At 39.4% G+C, this 21,075-nt stretch overlaps 1 protein-coding gene across 1 annotated transcript in view; it reads left to right on the top strand.

Annotated features, from left to right (window-relative positions):
- LOC124619806 (ATP-binding cassette sub-family G member 4) overlaps window positions 1-21,075 on the top strand; it is a 378,218-nt gene that overhangs the window by 320,451 nt on the left and 36,692 nt on the right. The window contains exons 2-4 of the mRNA XM_047146401.1: window positions 1,687-1,810; window positions 10,182-10,362; window positions 14,022-14,167. Of these exons, the coding sequence (XP_047002357.1) occupies window positions 1,687-1,810; window positions 10,182-10,362; window positions 14,022-14,167 (451 nt within the window). The remainder of the gene's footprint in view (window positions 1-1,686; window positions 1,811-10,181; window positions 10,363-14,021; window positions 14,168-21,075) is intronic.

The raw sequence follows: 21,075 nt of genomic DNA, 5'->3' as shown, positions 1-21,075 counted from the left end.
TCGGATATTACGCTGTTCGCTTTCCTATTGTCAGTGCTTTATAATTTGTTTGTTGGCTTGTAGCAGTTTTACTTGTGTACGCTTTGAAGATCAAATTTGGCACATATATACTACCTGTATTTGAAGTAACTATTTTCATGTATAAATTCGGTTCATGCCCATGAACTTCAGCACGGTAGTTACGTGAAACAATCTTGTAACTCTTCAGGCTTTCCCGGCGATATCTTTACATGGGAATAATCGGGTCTACTGCCGGATGTTTGTGTCGCTCTGGCACAATATTTCGGCCACGTAACTCGTTACCTTCTTCAGGTGCTACCTGAGACTGCCGTGTTGGAGGATCTTGTCCGGTATTTATGCCCAGAAGGCGCTGGGTACTCTCTTTGCCGTCCGCGCCCGCCTGGCGCTGCTTGTAATGTGTTGTCTCTTCCCCGGTGTTCCCTCGGACGTCCGCGCCCGACTTGGGCGCCATCTGTGGAAGCTCTCTGAGGCCTGTCCTTTGTTGGGCGCTCCATTCGCGGTCCGCGCCCGCCTGGCTCTGATCCTGCACTGTTGGCACTTCCCTGGTGCTCCGACGGTCGTCCGCGCTCGGCTCGTCCATCATCTGCGGTCGTGGCGGCTGTCAGAGGCCCGTCCTGCGTCGGGAGTTGCGTTCGCGGTCCGCACCCGCCTGGCGCTACTCCTGCAGTGTTACTACTTCTTGAGGAGTTTGTTGGTTCATTTCGTTGAGCCCTGATAAGCTCCAGAGCCGGACTCCACGCCGAGCTGAGTTGGTAACCGCTGTCTCGGTTTATTAGGTTGTCTGTGACCTTGATCTCGATGGCCTCCTTTATGACACTGTTCCAAAATCTTGGCGTCTGTGTCACAATTTTGGTGTTGTTATAGTCTATCGAGTGGCCGAGCTCCAAACAGTGCTCCGCTATGGCAGATTTTGTTGCCTGTCCGAGTCTGGTGTGCCTCTGGTGTTCTTTGCATCTGACGTCCACCGTCCTGGTTGTCTGGCCAATGTATGACTTTCCACACTGGCACGGGATGTTGTAAATGCCTAGTTTACATAGCCCTAGGTCGTCCTTCACACTCCCTAGCATGGTCCCAATTTTGGAGGGTGGACAAGTGCTCTTTAATTGTGGGCCAATATTATTGTAATTGTCTAAAACAACAGTTGGTTTTCCTTTTATATATGTTTCTCAAGGGAGTAATATTGACATTTCATCTCACACCCACACTTCATATGATGAAAATAAGATTTATCGTGGATGAGCATGCATATTTTCTTGTATCATGCTAAGAATAGAGGTAAACAGTGTAGGAAGGTTGTTTCTCACTACATATAGCACATAGGTTCTTCCAGGGAGACAAGTGGTTCAGAAGGAATTAAGCTGTGCCTCTCTCATGCATTTCTGCTACAAAATTTCCTACTGTTTTGATGTCGTCTCTTTGGATTATGGACTTTCTTTTGCAGAAATGGATCTTAACTCGAACGTATGACGGATGATTCAAAGGCTTCAGTCTTTTAGTGACTGTTGACTAGCGAGCTGTGGGCTCGCAGAAGAAGTGCATACACAATACACCACCTGCTCATGAACTGTGAGGCTGCGATCTAGTTACACACAATGGCATATTCAAAATTTTTCCTATGAAATTCACTGCTCTGAGAAGTTACTACCTGTTAATGTGGTGTTGCAGGTGCTGCCCCAAAACAAGTGCTGAGGCAGGTGTCTGGCCGCTTCCTGTCGGGCAGGTTGGCTGCCGTTCTTGGTGCATCTGGCGCAGGGAAAACCTCACTCCTCAATGTACTGTCTGGGTTCAGGTAAGACTGTGCTCTGCATTAAACAGAGGCCAAGTAGTTATCAAAAATCAAAGTAAATCTTTATATGTGAGCACTTAGGTTGGTTGTAAATGTGACATCATAAACAACAGTTAGTTTTCTTCCAACGCTAGACAGAGAACTCTTCTGGGCTTTCCCACATATTACAGTCCTTAGATGTTCTTCGTATTTCCAAATGGTTTCCACACTTTTTGTGTTAGGTTATCATCTAGTTCAGGCAGCAGCAACCTTTTAGTACCTATGGGTCACATTGTTGAAACCAGAATATTAATATTTTGAATGTTTTGAATAAAGGACAAGTTACAGTTCTCCTAGTACCATTGTTAGAAATTAGACTGTGATTGGATGTGTGCATGAGCATGCATGCACATGATCATGTGCACATGTGTGCGCACATATGTGCTTGTACATACATTGATTGACAATATTTATGAACAAGTGATGTATCCTACCATCTGGAAAGAGTTATAGATGAATAAATAAATAAAAATATATTGAATCAAACAACGGAAAATCCAGGATGGAATGTAACAATATTATGAAAAGGAAAGTTGCTACTCACCACATCTGCTGAGTCGCAGATAGACACAACAAAAAGAAGGCCAATGGCTGAAAGCTTTAATTATGAATGTCTTTTTGTTGTACCTGTCTGTGACTCAGCATCTCTGCTGTATGGTGAGTAGCAATTTTCCTTCTCATAATATTGTAAAAATATATTGCATTTTTAGAAAGCACAATTTTATTTAAGGAGAAAAATAAAACCAGTAAACATAGCCCTTTATAGCCACACAAAAGTGATAATCTGCAATATACATGTACCTGGAATTTAAGAAAAGCAAAAATTAAGGAAAATGTTGTAGGAAAGTTCTTGTAGAATGTAAATACTTCAGGATTAAAGGAGACCTCTAACCAAAAAGCGGACACATTGAGTCGTCAATAGACACACACAAAGAAATACTGCTAGCATTTGGAGTTATCTTTTGATGAGCTAGAGTACAATAAAATAAAATAAACACACACACACACACACACATATGCCTGTGCTCCTACACGGTGCTGGCTAGACTCACAGTGCCTATGATGGTGGACTTGTGGTAGGATTAGTGTCGGGTGGGGTGGGTAGAACGAGAAGGAGTTGGCAGGCAGAGAGAGGGACTGAGGATAGGTGGCTAATGGTTCGGAGGGAGGTGGCTAGTTTGCCAGCTAGGAATGCATGAGGGAGGAGTGGGAGGTATATGGGCTGGCACGATTATAGTGTTATAGTGGGCGGTGGGAAGCAGCACATGCTGAAGGTGGAGTGGGGACATGAATTATGGGGGGACGACATGATCGAGGAAGGGGAAACTGTTGGGTTTATTGTTCTAGGGCAGTGGACAACCTGAGATTTAGGCCAGAATGATTACTGGAGTGAAAGATGTGCTGCAAGCTTAACTCCCATCTGTGCCGTTTAGAGAAGCTAGTGGTGGGGGGAAGGATACAGATGCTCAGGTTGTGCAACAGATGTTGGATTTGAGCATGTTGCGCTGAGCTGTGTGTTGTCACCAGGTGGTCAACTTTGTTCTTGACAACAGTCTGGAAATGGCCATTTCTCTTGGTGGACAGCTGGTTGGTAGTCATACAAACATAAAAGACCGTGCATTGTTTGCAGCAGAGTTGTTATATGACATGGCTGGTTTCACAGATGCCCTGGCTTCTGATGAGATAGGGTAAGTCTGGACATGACATGACTAACAAATGCTGTGTGTGTGAATTAGGCAGGTCTTGCACCTTGGTCTGATACAGGTATATGTTCCTTGTGGCAAGGGGTTGGGAGAGGGAGTGGCATAGGGATGGACCAGGAAGCTATGTAGGTTGAGTGGACAATGGAATACCACTTTAGGAGGGGTGGGAAGATCTCTGGGAGGATGTCCCTCATTTCAGGGCAGGATGAGATAATCAAAACCCTGGCATTGGATATGATTCATTTGTTCCATTCCAGGGTGGTACTGACAGGTAGGGTTTTACAAGACATGGCCTACGTCTCAACAGGATAGGAAAGGGAAATTGGTTGTGCTGATAGCAGAATCTTGAAGAGGGGGTGGGGAGCACTGACACTTATGAATGTAATTGATTTGCTAATATATTTAGACTATTCCTAGTTAATACTTTCATTATATGGCAAAATCAGTAATTGTTTTGTAACTTAAATTCTATTGTTCACATATAAACAAATATAAATACTGTCCTAATTATAAACATTTGGAACATGATTTACTAGGAGTCTCAAAATATCTATTTGGCACTGTTCGAAAACATGTTAGCAAAGCCAACCATTAATTAATTCCAAATACCCCAAGTCAGCTTCAAACAGCTGTTAATAAGACTACATAACAGCTAAATAGAGGGGAATAAACTTATGATAAACACCAAAAAAATAAAAAATAAAAAAAAATCCTAAAATTCTGTTTAAAAGGTGATGCATGCTGCACCAGTGTGACAATAAACTTCATCTTCTCTTAAAACAAAGTTCTTAGGCTTACGGCTTGAAAGTAACTTCAAATGACACACACATATAAACAAAATTAATGGAACACTAAATAAAATATGTTACAGTCTGCGTTTACTCTCTGTCAAAGCAAGTTATAGCACTGTCCGAACTCCTGCTTTGCCCAATTCCACAGCATCCTACTGTACAGAATTATATTCTGGGGTAATACACCACCTAGTTCAGTCATCTTCTTAACTCAAAAAAGAACTGTAAGAGCAATGCAACATTCTTGACAAACAGATTCTTGCAAACCCTCTTTCAAAAGTCATTGATTCTCCCTATTCCCTGTATGTATATACTAGAAATCTGTAAATATATTAGAAATAATTTAAAAGATGTAAATGGACAAAAGGAAAAGTTTCATGTACAGTCAATAAGGACATCTACTTATAAAACCTCAACAGTAAACATCGCCATACAAATTTACAGTAGTCTTCCGTATAAAGTAAAAGACATATCATCATTCTTACTCTTTTGTAAAACCCTAAGGGCATTCTTATTGGATCATTGCTTCTATTCAATAGCAGAATTTCTAGATCATTTAAGATATAAAAGACTTGAAACAAGACAGTGCAGCTACTGCAAGAACCTTTGTGGATATAGCTAAAATTCATGTATGTGCTGAAATAATTACTGTATTCTTATTTTGTGTGTGTGTGTGTGTGTGTGTGTGTGTGTGTGTGTGTGTGTGTGTGTGTGTGTTCGTGTGTGTGTGTGTGTGTGTGTGTGTGTGTGTGTGCGTGTGATCAGTAATTAACAGTTTTGTCAAAAGTATTGTTTGTGTAACTATATACGTTAATTTTATTATTTAAACAAATAATTCAGCTTAACACTTGCAGTAGGAGAAACTGTTAAAAAGAAGGAAGTTTTCGATGTCTTCAGTCAATTTAATGAGTTATGTTTTAATTGCAATTTCTGTAAATTTAACTTCGAACAATGTGTAGTTTCAGTACCTATTATTGTGATGATACATAAGGGCCCAATTTTTGCTCCCGAGACAGTCAGTCCACGGCAGAGTTTCAGATGAAAAACTGTGTTGGTTAGATCAACAGCAATGCATCAACTTAACTGTGAAATAAGTGCTACACAATTAGATTGTGTGCTAAAACAATGACAGTGTCTGCTCCATACAAACCTTTCTATTATTCAAGAACAGTGAACTTTGTGGTTAGGTTTGTACTGCTCATAGATATTCAACAGGAAACTGTTGTAGCAGTATGTGGACGTTCACCTGCAAACTATTAATGAGGCTTATGGAAAGTTAAAACAATAGTGCACTGGCCATATAACTGTGTAATATTAGGGTGATGTGAACAGTGAAAGTAAAAGACTATGAAACACAACTGTGCATCTGTCAGCTACATCATTTATGGTAAACAATAGTTGCACATCAAACCCCAATTTTTTCAGCCAATACGTTGACACCAAGGACAACAAACAAGAAACAAAGCAGGCGAGTGTCATCACAAATTCCAGAATTCAGCTGTTTGGACAGCTCATAATTTCGTGTTTCTAACACACCCGGGAATATTTTTGAACACTGTCTTATTACCTAGTAAAGCCATACTATGATAAAAACAAATGCATTCGGTTTTCGTTCATCATTAATCCACATGCCATCCGGACAGAGTGGTCATTGCAACTGCATCAACTACCCTAGCACATCTCCCGTCAGACCAAAATTCTCAACATATCCACACACACTGCTAATGTAGTGCCTCTTGCCCACTATCCTCTTTACTCATGGCATTTCACCAATTGAGCTCGATGTGCATCTGCACTGAAGGGATCATTGGTCATCCTCGCCTTAATTAGATATTTGTTGTCTGTTCTTTTGGGTATATCTGAAAGAACAGTTACCATTTTGATCATACAGCCACTATGAATCAAGACACAAACAAATTAAATACATTAGCTGCCAATGGGCACTGATTTAAATCAAAGGGGAAAGTTGAATATTTGTACCGCACCAGGATTCAAACCCAGGGAGGCATGCTAGAATAGTTTACACAGTTGCAATGACCACTGTATCCGGTGAGTATAATCAATTCTTCTACACACCTCTGTTGCTCATACGAGTTCCAGTTCACTGTTAAAACTCTTCCATTTGTCTTCCATAATTTGCAGCTTGCCCAGTGGGATTTTGCTTCTTATGTTCCTCTGATTTTATTTCCTTATGTTCCTCTAATTTTATTTCTTCCACTCCAGTTGTTTAACCTTTAACACTTTTATTTGTCTCTTTCACTTTCTACTCCTTTTCACTCTCCATTTCTCTTTCACTCTTCATCTCTTTTATGTTTATTACTAACATCAATGCTTTCTCATGCTTCAGTTACCTCTATATAGTTACCTCTATACCAACCATGTTCCTTATCATCCCATAATCTACTAACATACAATCAATTACTGATTTTTAGAGCAATCACTGTTACATCATGTTACCTTATGGCTGTTTCTCTTCCATTCAATTATTTTTGTAAAGGTCCAAAAACGTTTTGCCTTCCTTGCTTCTACTTCTCCAGCTATTTGCTCCAAATACATTTCCATACCTCTGCATTTCTACAACAACTCGTGAATTTAGGTATCCCATTACAATTGTTCTGCCCTACCATATCTGCTTCTGCAATTCTTGTTCAAATTCCTCTTTTACCTCTGATGTACACAGCATGAGGGGAGGGGGTTCCAAACTTGTAATATCATCATGTTGTCCTATTCATTGGTCTTTATCATTCTGTCATTTGTTCTAATTACTTCGTCTATCACTCCATCTCTTACACACACTCCAGCTTCATACTAGATATCAAGCACAGTCTAACCACAGTTCTCAATTCAGGCCTTCCTCCACTTCTCCACCCTGTTTCTACCATCCTCGCCACATCCAGTTTTTGTCATTTCATTATGTCATCAGGTTCTTCTTCATCTTCCAAGTATATATATTTAACATTCCAAATTACAATCCATGTCCATTGCTGTGTCATCTGTCTTTAGATCCATTTCTGATTCCAACCCCTGTTCCAGTTTTGAAAGCTCTTATTTACTGTCAGTTTACTGGGTCTGTCACAGATTCACTAGAGCCCCAATTTGCAGATACGTTTCAAGAGCCTCAGTAGTAGTCACGGACCACACAGTGTTCTCTTTGTACTTTACTCCTACATTCAGTCTCTAAATTCATGTCATTGCCTATCTTCCTAACTTGGATGAGTGGGTTAGGCTCTGGAGGCCACATCATCTTCTGGAATGGTAATGACACATACACACCTTTCTGGTGACTCTTCAAACAGTGAGAAAAACTTTTTTTATCAAGTCCAGTCCTACTACTTACAGTTCTAACCATTCATCATCACATTTATATGTTCATCTCATTAACAGAAAAAGATATTCAAACAAAATTGTGTGTATTTAATTTGATAAGCACCTTCTGAAATAGAAGTCCTGTCTCTATGGAAAAAAATTCTTCTTACGAACCCTCTACACTGAAATATAGGCTTCTGTAGTAACCTTGAAAAAAACTGCTGTGCTTCAAGTAAGCAGTAAAAGAAATCAAACGTATTTGGAAAGAGAATTAAAGTTCAGGAAGAAGAAATAAAAGCTCTGAGACTTCCTGGCAGATTAAAACTGTGTGCCAGACTGAGACTCGAACATGGGACCTTTGTCTTTCACAGGCAAGTGCTGTACTAACAAACGTTCACAGGAGAGCTTCTGTGAAGTTTGGAAAGTAGGAGACAAGGTACTGATGGAAGTAAAACTGTGAGGACACAGCATGAGTCATGCTTGGATAGCTCAGGTGGTAGAGCACTTGGCTACAAAAGGCGAAGGTCCCAAGTTTGAGTCTCGGTGCGGCACACAGTTTTAATTTGCCAGGCAGTTTCAATTATTGTGAAGATGGTTCGGTGAACTCTCTGCCAGGCACTTAAATGTGATTTGCAGAGTATCCATGTAGATGTAATTTTAGATGAATGCACTTTCCTATTATGAAATAAGTAATTAGTAGCGACATGTTACAATTTCCTCAGTAACTTCTCGCTGTCTACATGTATGACGGTTCTACAAATTGGTGAGGAAAGTGAAACTGTGAAGTTTGGAAGGTGAGAGACGAGGTACTGGTGAATGTAAAATTGTGAGGACAGGTCTTGAGTCGTGCTAGGGTAGCTCAGTTGGTAGAGCACTTGCCCGTGAAAGGCAAAGGTCCCGAGTTCAAGTCTCGGTCCAGCACACAGTTTTAATCTGCCAGGAAGTTTCAAAACCAGCATACATTCTGCTGCAGAGTGAAAATTTCATTCTGGAAACATCCCCCAGGCTGTGGCTAAGCCATGTCCCAACAATATCCTTTCTTCCAGTAGTGCTAGTCCTGCAAGTTTCGCAGGAGAACTTCTATGAAGTTTGGAAGGTAGGAGACGAAGTACTGGCAGAAGTAAAATTGTGAGGATGGGTCTTGAGTGGTGCTTGGGTAGCGCAGTTGGTATATCACTTGCCCACAAAAGGCAAAGATCCCGAGTTCAAGTCTTGGTCCGGCACACAGTTTTAATCTGCCAGGAAGTTTCAAAACCAGCACACACTCTGCTGCAGAGTGAAAATTTCATTCTGAAAAGCTCTGAGGTTTGCCGATGACATCGTAATTCCATCAGAGGTGGCAAAGAAGTTAGAATATCATTTGAAGGAGACGGATAATGTGCTGAAAACTGGTTATAAAGTAAACATCAACAAAAGTAAAACAACAATCATGAAACATAGAAGAATTAAATCAGGTGATGCTGACATAATTAGATTAGGAAATTAGATGTTAAAAGAAGCAGATGAGTTTTGCTATTTTAACTGAAGTAGAGATGAGTGCGATCAGAAATAGCAAGAAAGGCTTTTCTGAAAAAGAGAATTTTTTCAAGGTTAAATGTGTATTTAAGTGTCAGGAAATGTGTTCAAAATCTTGTCTGAAATGTAGCCTTATACAGAAGTGATATGTGGATGACAGACAGTATAGACAAGGGGAGTAAGCTGCAGATCACCAGATATGTAAGACATTGATTCGAAGTATGATGCTACAGAAGAATGTTGATGATTAAATCGGTAGTGAAGAAATACTCACTGGATCAAATTGAGAGTAAGAGAAATTACTTACACATCTTGACCAAAAGAAGTGACCAGTTTATAGGACACTTGCTGAGGTGTTAAGGAATAGTTAAAATTAGTGATGGAGGAGTGTGTAGGGGGTAAAAATTGCAGAGGGAGATCAGGGTTTGACTACAGTAAGCAGGTTGTGATGGCTGTAGTTTCACAGTAGTTATGCAAAGATGAACAGTCTCGCACAAAATAGACTATCTTGGAGAGCTATATTAATCCAGTCTTCAAACCAAAGATCACAACAAGAACATGCAGATATTTGTATTGTCTGTTAAAACTAAGTTTGTTCAGGACAGATAAACTTCTTCTGCAAACTATACAAAGCTCATCTAGTGTTCTTGAGAACCACTAAGCAACTGGTGGATATCCCCCCCCCCCCCCCAAATTGCCTACACACACACACACACAAAGAATAGATTCCTATGTGTCAAACCCTGATTTGTGCATGACAAATGCTGAAGTCAGGATGGGGGAGGGGGAGGGGGGAGATGTTGCTCTGTTGCTAATGTTGAAATATGTGTACCTTATTGGAGCGACCAACTTCTGTTTACAACTCATTGTTTCAAATTATATTATCATTTCCAAACTTATTCTATATGAGCTTGTGTTCCATCTGTAATTCTTCTTCCCATACCAACATTTTCTGCCATTATCATTTATGGTATATGTTTCACTTTTAGCAGGCTGCTTCATATTTGAAATGATCCACAGGACCACAGGCGTGACAGGCAGGGTGACCGTGAATGGTCGGATGAGGCCATGGAGCGATTTCCGTCGCATCAGCTGCTACATCACGCAGGAGTTTACCATGCTGGACAACCTGACTGTGCACGAGAGTCTCGAGTTGGCAGCAAGACTCAAACTTGGGCCAGGCTGTGACCGCAATCTTGTAGTATGTATTTTGTCTGTCTTCTATCCTTACAATGTTCCATGCAAATTTTCCATCAATGGAAACAGTGACAGAAATCTTCCTCTGTGAGCTCCTTTTAATGTAGATTTGACTTGGGGAATAGATAAAAGTCACATGGTGCCAGGTCATGTGAATAAGATGAGTGGTCTACCACTGGAATGCTGTACTTTGCCATAAACATATTAACAGGCAGTGTGGTACGAGCTGGTGCATTTTCTTGATGCAGAACTCACGACTTGTTCTTCCACAATTCAGGCCATTTTTTTCTTATTTTCTCATGAAGTTGAGCAAGAACCTCAAAGTAGGAATGTTGATTAATAGTTTGACATTCAGGAACTCAGTGAAGATACATAATTCCATGAATATGGGGAAAAAAATCATCACTGATTTGAATCTTGATTTGCTCATTCGAACTTCTTTTGCTCTTGGTGAAGTTGGACCCTTTCAGTGCATGGATTGGTGTTTAGTTTCGGGATTATAAGTGAAAAACCAATATTTGTCAAATGTTATCACTCTTTCAAGAAACTGGGATCATTTTTTATGGTACTGAAACTGTTAGTACAAACATTTTGACATACTACTTTTTGTTCAATCATGAGAATCTTTGGCACTAGTTTCACACATCCTTTTCTCATGTTAAATTACTTACATAAAATTTGTCTTACACGTTCTTAGTCAGTTCTTACAGTTTCAGCAATCGACTGAATACACAAAAAAGTGGTTAGATTGAATTGGATTACATACTTTTTCGATATTTTCATATGCTTTTGAATGTTGGAGGATATCCTGGGTATGAGTCATCTCCAATGTCTTCTCAGTCATCCTGGAAATTCTTCAACCCCTCAAAAACTCATGTAAGTGATAACCAGTCTTTTCCATACAGTTGTTTTAGTAAAAGGTAGGTTTCAATAACAGTTTTTCCAAGTTTCATATGGAACTTCTCAACAACAAGTTGCTCTGTTATTATGCTTATCATTTCTTTGGAAAAACAAAACAACAGCTCTTACACAAACAAAGGCTGTGGCCACACTGATTTGTCTACAGATACCAGAGAAGCCATATTCAACTGAGAAGGCTTCACATTTCACAGCTATTGGTCACTAACCTTTGGCACACGGGTACTTACTCTATGAGAGCATCACTTCCATTATTTTATAGCCTCACCTCATAAATCACCATAATTCTGTATTTATGTGATCTCCTTTCTCAATAAATTGATGTCTTAGTGGCTGCAGTATTGTGACTTTTTTAATTCTAGTAGAATTTCTAGAAGTTGAGTGCTGCAGTCTTTGTGTGTAACAGAATGCGATCACAAACCAAAACATCCAGCAAGTATAACAATAATGGAAATTCTCAGATGAAGCAAAAAAAATCCGAAAATTGTTGATGTGTAATTATATCACATGAAAAAATGTGTTTTTGTCATATATAATGCAACTGTCTGCCTGTCAGTCCATCTACTAAGACCCCTTTTTTCTCAGGAACAGATGGATGTATCAAGTTGAATTTAGGTCACATACTAAAGTCTAAGGTCCCTTGGCAGTCTAATAAATATAAGCTTCTAAGTAAATGCAATCAAAAGAAATGGCCATTTATGTCACATATTTTGTTACTTACGAGCTCCCTCATTGAGACAAATAAGATACTTTCCATTGACATAGAATCATGTAATTTGGCAAGAAGCAAGGTTTTTCTGTAGTAAAAGTAAAGGAAAAAAATCCAAAAATTGTTAATTTGTAATTATATCACACAAAAAGAATATATATTTTGTCATTTGTTATTGAACTTCAGACTTAAAATTAAAACTTTCTTAAAAGTCTTGGAATTCCCAGGACTGATATCTCACCACTATCAATGTCAATAACAGGCAAAAATCATATAGATTCTCAATTCCAGAGATGGATGAACTGTCTTTGTATGTAATTAAGTTTGTACGGATCCTTCGGAGCTTGAGTCCTACTCACACCTGGCCAATTTTTTGAGTTAGAACACACACACACACACACACACACACACACACACACACACACACACACAGCACATTTGTACAGTTATGTTGTACATTTGGGACTTATTTTCAGCATGTAGACTGAGGTGGGGGGTTGTCTCAGATGGATTAGGGGACTGGAAAAGGGAGGGGGGAAATGGGAGGGAGGGTTGAGGAAGAGTAGCTGGTGGCTTGAAGCAAGACAGCCAGGGCACAAAATAGGAATGCGACACACAGCCACTAGAGCCAGTGATTTTATGCAGCAAATGATGAAAAATGATGTGGGGGATGGATTGGGAGGGGTGACAGAACACAGGAAAGAGAGGTTTGGGCAGAGTTTGTGGATGTAGAGGGTTAAGAGGGATTGAGATCAGAAGGATTTTGGACCCCCACCACCAGCTTTTCTGAGGTACATAGATGAGAGTTATCCTTGCATCACATCCTTTGTTACTGTAATCCTCCTGGCTTCCATCTTTACTAATTCTGATCCCCCACACCCACAGCCCAGCAGTCTCCCCTTTCATTGTTGCTGATATTTCTTTAATGTTGGAAACATCATCAGAGGCTTTAATGACTCAGAAATCAGCTCAGCAAACAAGCTCAGCAAATAGAACTGTTTATACAAATCCATGCATCTTTCAGTTTGTGACATCATCAGATCGCTGCTGTTCTGTCATCCCTTCGCAGTCCACTCCCCCATGTGACTGTCATTATGTGTTGCACAAACTCACCGTCTCCGGTGTCCATGAATTTCATTCCTATCTCGTACACCTTCTCACTGAGCTGTCAACCACCCTTCCAAATGTTTCCTTCTGCTCCCAAAGACCTTTCTTCTCTCATCCACTCCATGTGACACAACCTCTCCACCTCAGTCTAGCTGCCAAATGCCAAACTCCAATCCTGGCATTGTGCATTCATCTGATACATTGTACTGTACAACTGTAGATGTGCTCATATGTACGTCTGTACTCTAACTCAAAAAAGGATTCAACTTAAAGCTAGTGAAGCTTTCACTCTTTTCTGTGTCCCTGTCGGCGACTCAACACTTCTACTATTCAGAGAGTTGTTACTTTTACTCTTAAATTATTCTTCTGTTTTAATGTGCCTGTTCCTTGTCTTTCACTTGTCAACTTTTACTACTTAAGTATTCAAGTATTGTCTGTTGCTAGCATTTAATTGATGACAATATGCATTAGCAATCTCCATTAATTAAGTGCCTGGGTGTCTTGCCAGTTTAACCCTTTAAGTAAATCTGGTAATATATATACTACTGGAATTACTAATTTTAATTTTTTGCACCTGATTCATTGGCATGAATATTTACCATCAAATACTTCATAGTAGACTTAAAAATACATAATAAAATGAGCAGGTTTATTCACTACTATTCCCAAAGAGTACATACTGACGTGCATTTCATTGTTAAACTAGAAAAAACCTTTTCTTGCTTAAAGGGTTAGCTACCAAATACAATCCTTACTTTCGTTTTGATATCTGCCAGAACTGTTGGTTCTGAAAGATAGCGATTGTCTTTTTCTGTTTGCCTCTGTCTGCTGTCAAATAGAAAGCAGAATACTTACATTTTAATGATTCTGTCAGTGTAACTTCTATGCCATATATACTACAAGATCATGAAATCATCCATATTTTGTAGGTGAACTACATTTTAAGACTGATGAATCTGCAAGACAGCTTGAATACTAGAGTGAAGAATTTATCAGGAGGAGAAAAGAAGAGATTATCAATTGGTGTTGAATTAGTTACTAATCCTCCAATCATGTTCTTTGATGAACCAACAAGGTAAAATAAAAATAATAATTTTTCTCATTCCAACAACATAGCTTCATAACTACTTCTTTTTCCTTGATTACTTCTTTTTTGTCATGAATTTAGCATAGAGTTCATTTGTAAGTCCTTTAGTGGTTCTTTGTTAGTTTAGTGTGAAGTTAAGCCTAAGAATGGATTGTCAATAATGTATAGATTAGTGCTTCATTTCAATCCAGGGAAAATAGTTTTGAAGAAGGGGAAGATCTTACGTAAAACTACAAAATCATTTTAGGCAAAACTGTGGAGTATATCCTGCTTCATCTAATTTTCATACCATAGTGAAGATCTTTCACAGTGTCTTACATAATGTAAATTAATGTATAATAACAAAGAAAATACTATCTCAGTGGAAAATTTCATAAGATGCATTAACAAAAACTGTGGCTGCATTATTGTGGAGAAGACTCACTGATTTCTTGAAAACGCATTATTGTCAGTAACAATACTCTGAGTTATCCATGTAGAAGACCCAGGTGCACAACATGTCCAATCCACCCACCCAGCACTTCCTACCCCTGTTTTTTCACATGCTTATCCTAACCCATCAGAGCCTGAGCCACCAGTGAAAGCAGCAATGTCATACACCAACTCTGCTGTGATCATTGCACAGGTTTTTATACTGGTATGACTACCAACCAGCTGTTGACCAGGATGAAAGGCTACTGCCAAACTTTGGCCACAAGCATGGTAGACCACCCTGTGGTACAACATGCAGATGGATATAATGTGCTTGATTACAGTAGATGCTTCACAACCCAGGCCATTGGGATCCTCCCCTCCACCACCAGCATTTCTGATCTGCACAGGTGGGAGTTATCCTTACAATACATTCTCTGTTCCTGAAATTATCCCAGCCTCAACCTATGGTAATGTACTGTCCCCACACCCTCTACCCAACAGATTCCACGCCCTCCTTCCTATATCACTTCCTCCCTACTTATCCTATTTATGTTCTCTCACCCTCATTGTGTGCCGCCTGTGCCAATGCACCTACCCATCTTTCCCCTTCACTGCTCCTTTCCTTCTCTGCCCCTGCTCCCCCCCCCCCCCCCCCCCCCCCCCCCGCGCCAACCCCCTTGTCCCACAGCCTCCTGACACTGTGCCTGGCACTCTTGTAATGTCTCTAGTCCTTGCATGCTCCACCAGACAGCACTCTTCTCTCCCCCTACCTGTGTCATGCTATCCCTCCTCCTTCCTTCACTGCCCCACTCCAGATTGTCACTCAGCATGTCAGATGCATTCCGGTCCAAGCTGCCAGAGATGGTGGTCACATGTGCATGAGGTGTGCTTGCCTCTGTGAATGTGTGTGTGTTTTCTTTTCTGAAGAGGGCTTTGGTCAAAAGCTAAATGTGTAACAGTCTTTTCATTATGCATGTCTGCAACTCAGCATGGCATCTTTACAGTGAGTAGCAATCTGTCCTCTTCCTAATACTGTTGATACTTTGAGTTTAACCTTCAGTCAGTAAATTTCTAAGATTTTGAAAGTACAAACATCTTCAAATCAATGGAAATGGAAATGTCGTGTGGCTAGGGCCTCCCGTCGGATAGACCGTTCGCCTGGTGCAGGTCTTTCGATTTGACGCCACTTTGGCGACCTGCGCGTCGATGGGGATGAAATGATGATGATTAGGACAACACAACACCCAGTCCCTGAGCGGAGAAAATTTCCGACCCAGCCGGGAATCGAACCCGGGCCCTTAGGATTGACAGTCTGTCACGCTGACCACTCAGCTACCAGGGCGGACTTCAAATCAATAAAAACATTGATTTACATTTTGATGTGCAATAGATAAGACAAAAGTTAACAATGTTGTCAGTCTTGCTTGTGTGTATATCCATGATTCCAAAGTTGCACAATTCTTTGCACCTTCTTCCCAGTCTAAAGGCATGTGTTCTATTCTGCAGGGTTATTCATAAGTACCTCCGTCCGCAGCTCGTGGTCGTGCGGTAGCGTTCTCGCTTCCCGCGCCCGGGTTCCCGGGTTCGATTCCCGGCGGGGTTAGGGATTTTCTCTGCCTCGTGATGACTGGGTGTTGTGTGATGTCCTTAGGTTAGTTAGGTTTAAGTAGTTCTAAGTTCTAGGGGACTGATGACCATAGTAGTTAAGTCCCATAGTGCTCAGAGCCATAAGTACCTCCAGGGTTTCAGAAAACAACTGCATAAAAAACTACAAGACTTACAGAAAAATGATGGATATTGGTGGACAGAGCACATCTCCATGTTTTGATTTGCAATAAGTGCTGTGATACAGTTGCAGAAGTGTTAAAACATGTAGGCAAATCATCTGCTCCATATTAATTCATGTCTGCAAATGGGCAACCTGATGAACAGATTTCCAAAGTGGGCTGCTGTTGTTGCTGCAGTGACATCAGTGACTTGCACACACATGCTCTTCTGCCCATATTGACATTTTCTGCATCACAAACAGTGCCCATATGGACACTGATAATTAAGCTAAAAACTTGGACAGATGCTCTATCCACTGATATGTGTCTGTTTTCTGAATGTCTTGTAGTTTTCATGCAATAGCCTTCTCAAACCCTGGAGGTACTCATGAATAACCTTGTACTGATGGCATATTGATATCTCCTACTATGGCATGCTCACAGAATTTAAGTGTGATTATTTTCCAAGCTTTTAGCCCTGTCTTTCGCCCATTTTGCCCAGATTGTTTCACATTCTTACTCCATATGTATCTCATTAGACATTACTGAGTTCTGTATATAAAAAGTGTTCAGTAAATCATTCCCCTTCTGCTGACAAGCATACCTGGCTCCTCAATGTTCTAATATAGAAAGAGTCAAAGAATGTATGGACATTTTAGTGAAAAACTATGTAAACATAATAATACTAAAATGATATAATATGAAATATGAATTCCATTTGCCTTTGACTGTACACTTCTTCAAAATGGATATCATCAGTTGATTATGGCAAAATGATACTCAAGCAACCTTTGTCAAAATGTCCACTAAAACTGATGCACATATATTTCATTTTCTTCCATAGGTTCTGTTGTTGTGGCTGATATAACAGAACATCCTCAAGTAAGTGTCAATGGTTGATGTCTGACATTACTAAATCCAATTTAATGTGGGGGGAAGGCATTTGTATCTCATCTTCCAGTGTCTTTCAGGACTGTCATCAAAGTAAATTCATGTATCTACGAGGCAAAGAAAATTCCTCATGCACACAGAGTGTATGAATTGTGAATAAAATAGATGTATGAAGGATGTTTAGGTACATTTAGCTTCAAATAATCATTCATTTAAGTCTCCATATGAAAAAACACACCAGACATTATTTCACCATAAATCAGCTTCCTCTTCCACATATACTTGCAAACTGTTTCTGTGCCAACTGACAAAATTATACCAAATTTATTGGTGTGTTCAACTGTGTGTCATAACAGCAAACTGTTTCTCTTGAAATCCTATCACCCCAGTTCCCAAATCACTTACAGTATTGGTCACAGTAATCTTAATTTCTTCTGTGTACAAGACTTGTGTTGTTCATTCCAGGATAGAATCGAATAGATTTATTCGTCTCATAACATGCAATTTCAGATCTTGTTGATTTGATGTGTTTAAGATACATCAGGATTTTAACATTATGTTAAATACATTTCTGAGATATTGCTACACAATTACATCTACAGTTTCCAGAATACAAAAGTAAATGTTTAATTTCCTTGTTCAAACCGTAAATCTGTCCTCAAGGAATTCTTGAATAAAACAATAACAGTTGTCTACCAGACGAGTCTAGAGTAATCTTTTCAGTGAACCTGCTTCATGTTAATATATTACTGCCTTTTATTTTATTGTAAATTTTTAACCCCATATACTCTGGTGTTTGGGTATAGAGTTTTAAATGGTGTGTTGGGAGTTAAAAATTCTCTCTGTGGTGAGTGCATTAGTTGTGGACAAAATAGAAAGAGTTATGTGTATATTGATTTTTATATAACAACAATATCTCATGTACATAAAGGGAAGGAATAAATATAGTGTTTTTAGATTTTTTATCAGTGGTCAACATGATACCCACTATTTGGCAACATATATGTTCCTTGTTATTGTTATTATTATTATTATTATTAGTAGTAGTAGTAGTAGTAGTAGTAGTAGTATTTAATACTAGGAGTCTCTTGACACTTGCAGAATTTCCCCAGAAGATTAAGCCATAATGAATAATTGACTCAAGCAAACAAGAGTGATAGACTATCTTTCTGATGTTTATGCTTGTGGCACCTGACAAAATATATACTGCAAAATCAACACTGTTAAGTTTGTTTGCTAAGCAGTCTCTTTATACCTTTCAGTTTAAATTTTATCAAGATTTAGGCATCAGAACTTCACAGGCTTTGTTTCTGTGATATCCTGGTCATTGCAAAGTACCTTTATTTTACTTCATTCGAATGATTTAGCTTTGAACTGCATCATTTTTGTTTTAGTTATAGTTACTTTCAGCCCATTTTGATGAAACCAGGAATAAAGTTTTTCTAATGTATTTATGGCACTTCCCAGAATTCTTTCAGGCACTCATTTTCAATTAGACGTCATGTATCGTCAGTAGATAAAACTGAATAAGCATCAGTAGCATGTGGTAGGTTGTCTATGTAGAAAAGGAACAGATAGGATCCAATATTGAACTCTGCAGGACTTCTTGGCCAATTGTGTTCCAGTTTGAGGAGTAATTTCTTGCATTTGAGGTTATAATTACTCTTTGTTGTCTATTTCTTAAGTAACAGATGAACCATTCTAAAGCGTTGTCTCTGATTCGATATATGTGTAATTTGTGTAAAAGTAAGACCTGGTTCACTCAATCAGAAGTTTTTGTCAGATCACAGAATATTCTTGTGGCCTTCCCACCTGTATCTAATGAGGAGAATATCTTTTGAGTAAACTCATTGATTGCATTTACAGTGCTTTTTCCTTGTTGGAATCTGAACTGATTTTTAAAAATTATGTCATTTGCAGTAAGAAATTTTTGAATTTGTTTTGCTACAGTCTTTTTGACCACTTTAGAAAGTACCAGCAGAAGAGAGATAGGGCAGTAATTCTCCACTTCTGTCAAACACTTTCCAAATAGTGGTTTTATCTCAGCATATTTCAATACATTGGGAAAATATCCCTGCTCAAAAATTGGTTTATGATAAATAATAGTGGTTGTGAAATGATATTATCCACTCTCTTGATTACAGATGTGGGTATTTCATCCCACCCAGATAAGCATTTGTTTTTTAAAGACAAGTTTTTTGTTCCACATCAGCTGGCCATCAGGAAGAACAACCACTATCAAATTGTGGCCAAGAGCAAAGTTCATCACTTTGTGGTACAATCTGCAGCTGAACATAACATGATCGATTTTATAGCTGCTTCACTACGTGAGCCATCTGGATCCTCCACACCACCACCAGCTTTTCTGAACTGCACAGCTGGGACTCATTCTTACAACAAGTTCTCCATCCCTGAAATTATCTCAGTCTCAGTGTATGGTAACATACTGTCCTCACATACTCCATTAAATAGTTTCCACCCTCTCTGTCCTGCACCTTCTCCCTACTCTCACCTCCCGTCCTCTCTGTGTGCTGCCCTCTGCTAACACACCCATCCATCTTTCCCCACTCCTCTCCTTTTTCGCTTTGTTCCCTTCCCCCTCCCCAACTCCCTGCCCCACAGTCTCCCAACATTGCGCCTTTTGGCAATCTAGTCCCTGCACACTCTCCCAGACAGCACCTCCCCCCCAACCCATACACTGCTATCTCTTCCCCATCCCTGCCCCTTCCAAACTGCTGCTTCCATTCTCGTGACAACTGCATTCTGGCCCGAGCTGCCAGAGATGACAATCATATGTCCGTGAAGGGGTGTGTGTGTGTGTGTGTGTGTGTGTGTGTGTGTGTGTGTGTGTGTGTGTGTGTGTGTGTTTTCTCTTTCTTTTTCTGATGAAGGCTGAGGCAAAAACCCTTTGTATAAGAGTCTTTTAATTGTGCCTGTCTACAACTTAATGTGTCATCTTTACAATACGTAGCAGACTATCTTTTCTTTTTGTTGTTCATGTAATTTATTCAAAGTATTGTCATTAAGTTCAGACTTATCACAAATACATAGTTTTCTTATCTGTTTGTGTGTCTGTTCCATATACTTATCTCCATTGTAGCTGAAATTCGATAACATTCCCAGATTTTAATATTGTTTTAAAATTTCCGTTTGCTGGTAAAACAACTACTAAGACTTCAATTTGCTCACTGATTTACTAATCATAAGCAACACTATCATACCATTTTTAATTGTTGTCTGTTAAAGGAGTGTCATACTACAAATTGAAGTTGTATTTCAATCCAGTTTCTAATGGCATAACAAACATACCATCTACTAAGGCAATTACAAACAAACCTTCTATTAATGCATATGTATATGTTTTTAGTGCCCTCTCTATGGGTGCCAACTAATCTTTCATCTCGACCTGTAGCACAGTAATACCATCACGAAAGACAGTTTGCTGTTTTCCAGTTACCTTTCAAAATTTTCAAATCGTCTTCTGCTATGAACATTGCATTGTAAGTTTTGCTATTTTTTAAACTTCTGTATTGACCAAATGAGATTACACAACAACTTCAGTACCCCTTCTTTCTTTGTTGGTTCCTATTTTTTTCAGTACACCTTCATCTGCTCCCTGAGTCATCTTTTCCTTTCTTTTGTTTGTTATTCCTGATTACTTAGTATTCTTGCATTGAAAGCCTTCTAAATTTAGTGTTTTATTCTTAAAAAAAGATGCGTTTTGGTATTTCCAGCTCTTCGATTGTTTCTTTCTTGTACTTTTCTTGTTTCTGTAACCCATACTGCTGTTGAATTTTATCATAAATACCAGAATATTTGCTGTAT

The sequence above is a fragment of the Schistocerca americana genome, chromosome 6, assembly GCF_021461395.2.
Source record: "Schistocerca americana isolate TAMUIC-IGC-003095 chromosome 6, iqSchAmer2.1, whole genome shotgun sequence".
Classification (NCBI taxonomy): domain Eukaryota; kingdom Metazoa; phylum Arthropoda; class Insecta; order Orthoptera; family Acrididae; genus Schistocerca; species Schistocerca americana.
The sequence above is the reverse complement of the archived record's forward strand: the minus strand, read 5'-3'. Positions and strand labels throughout refer to the sequence as shown.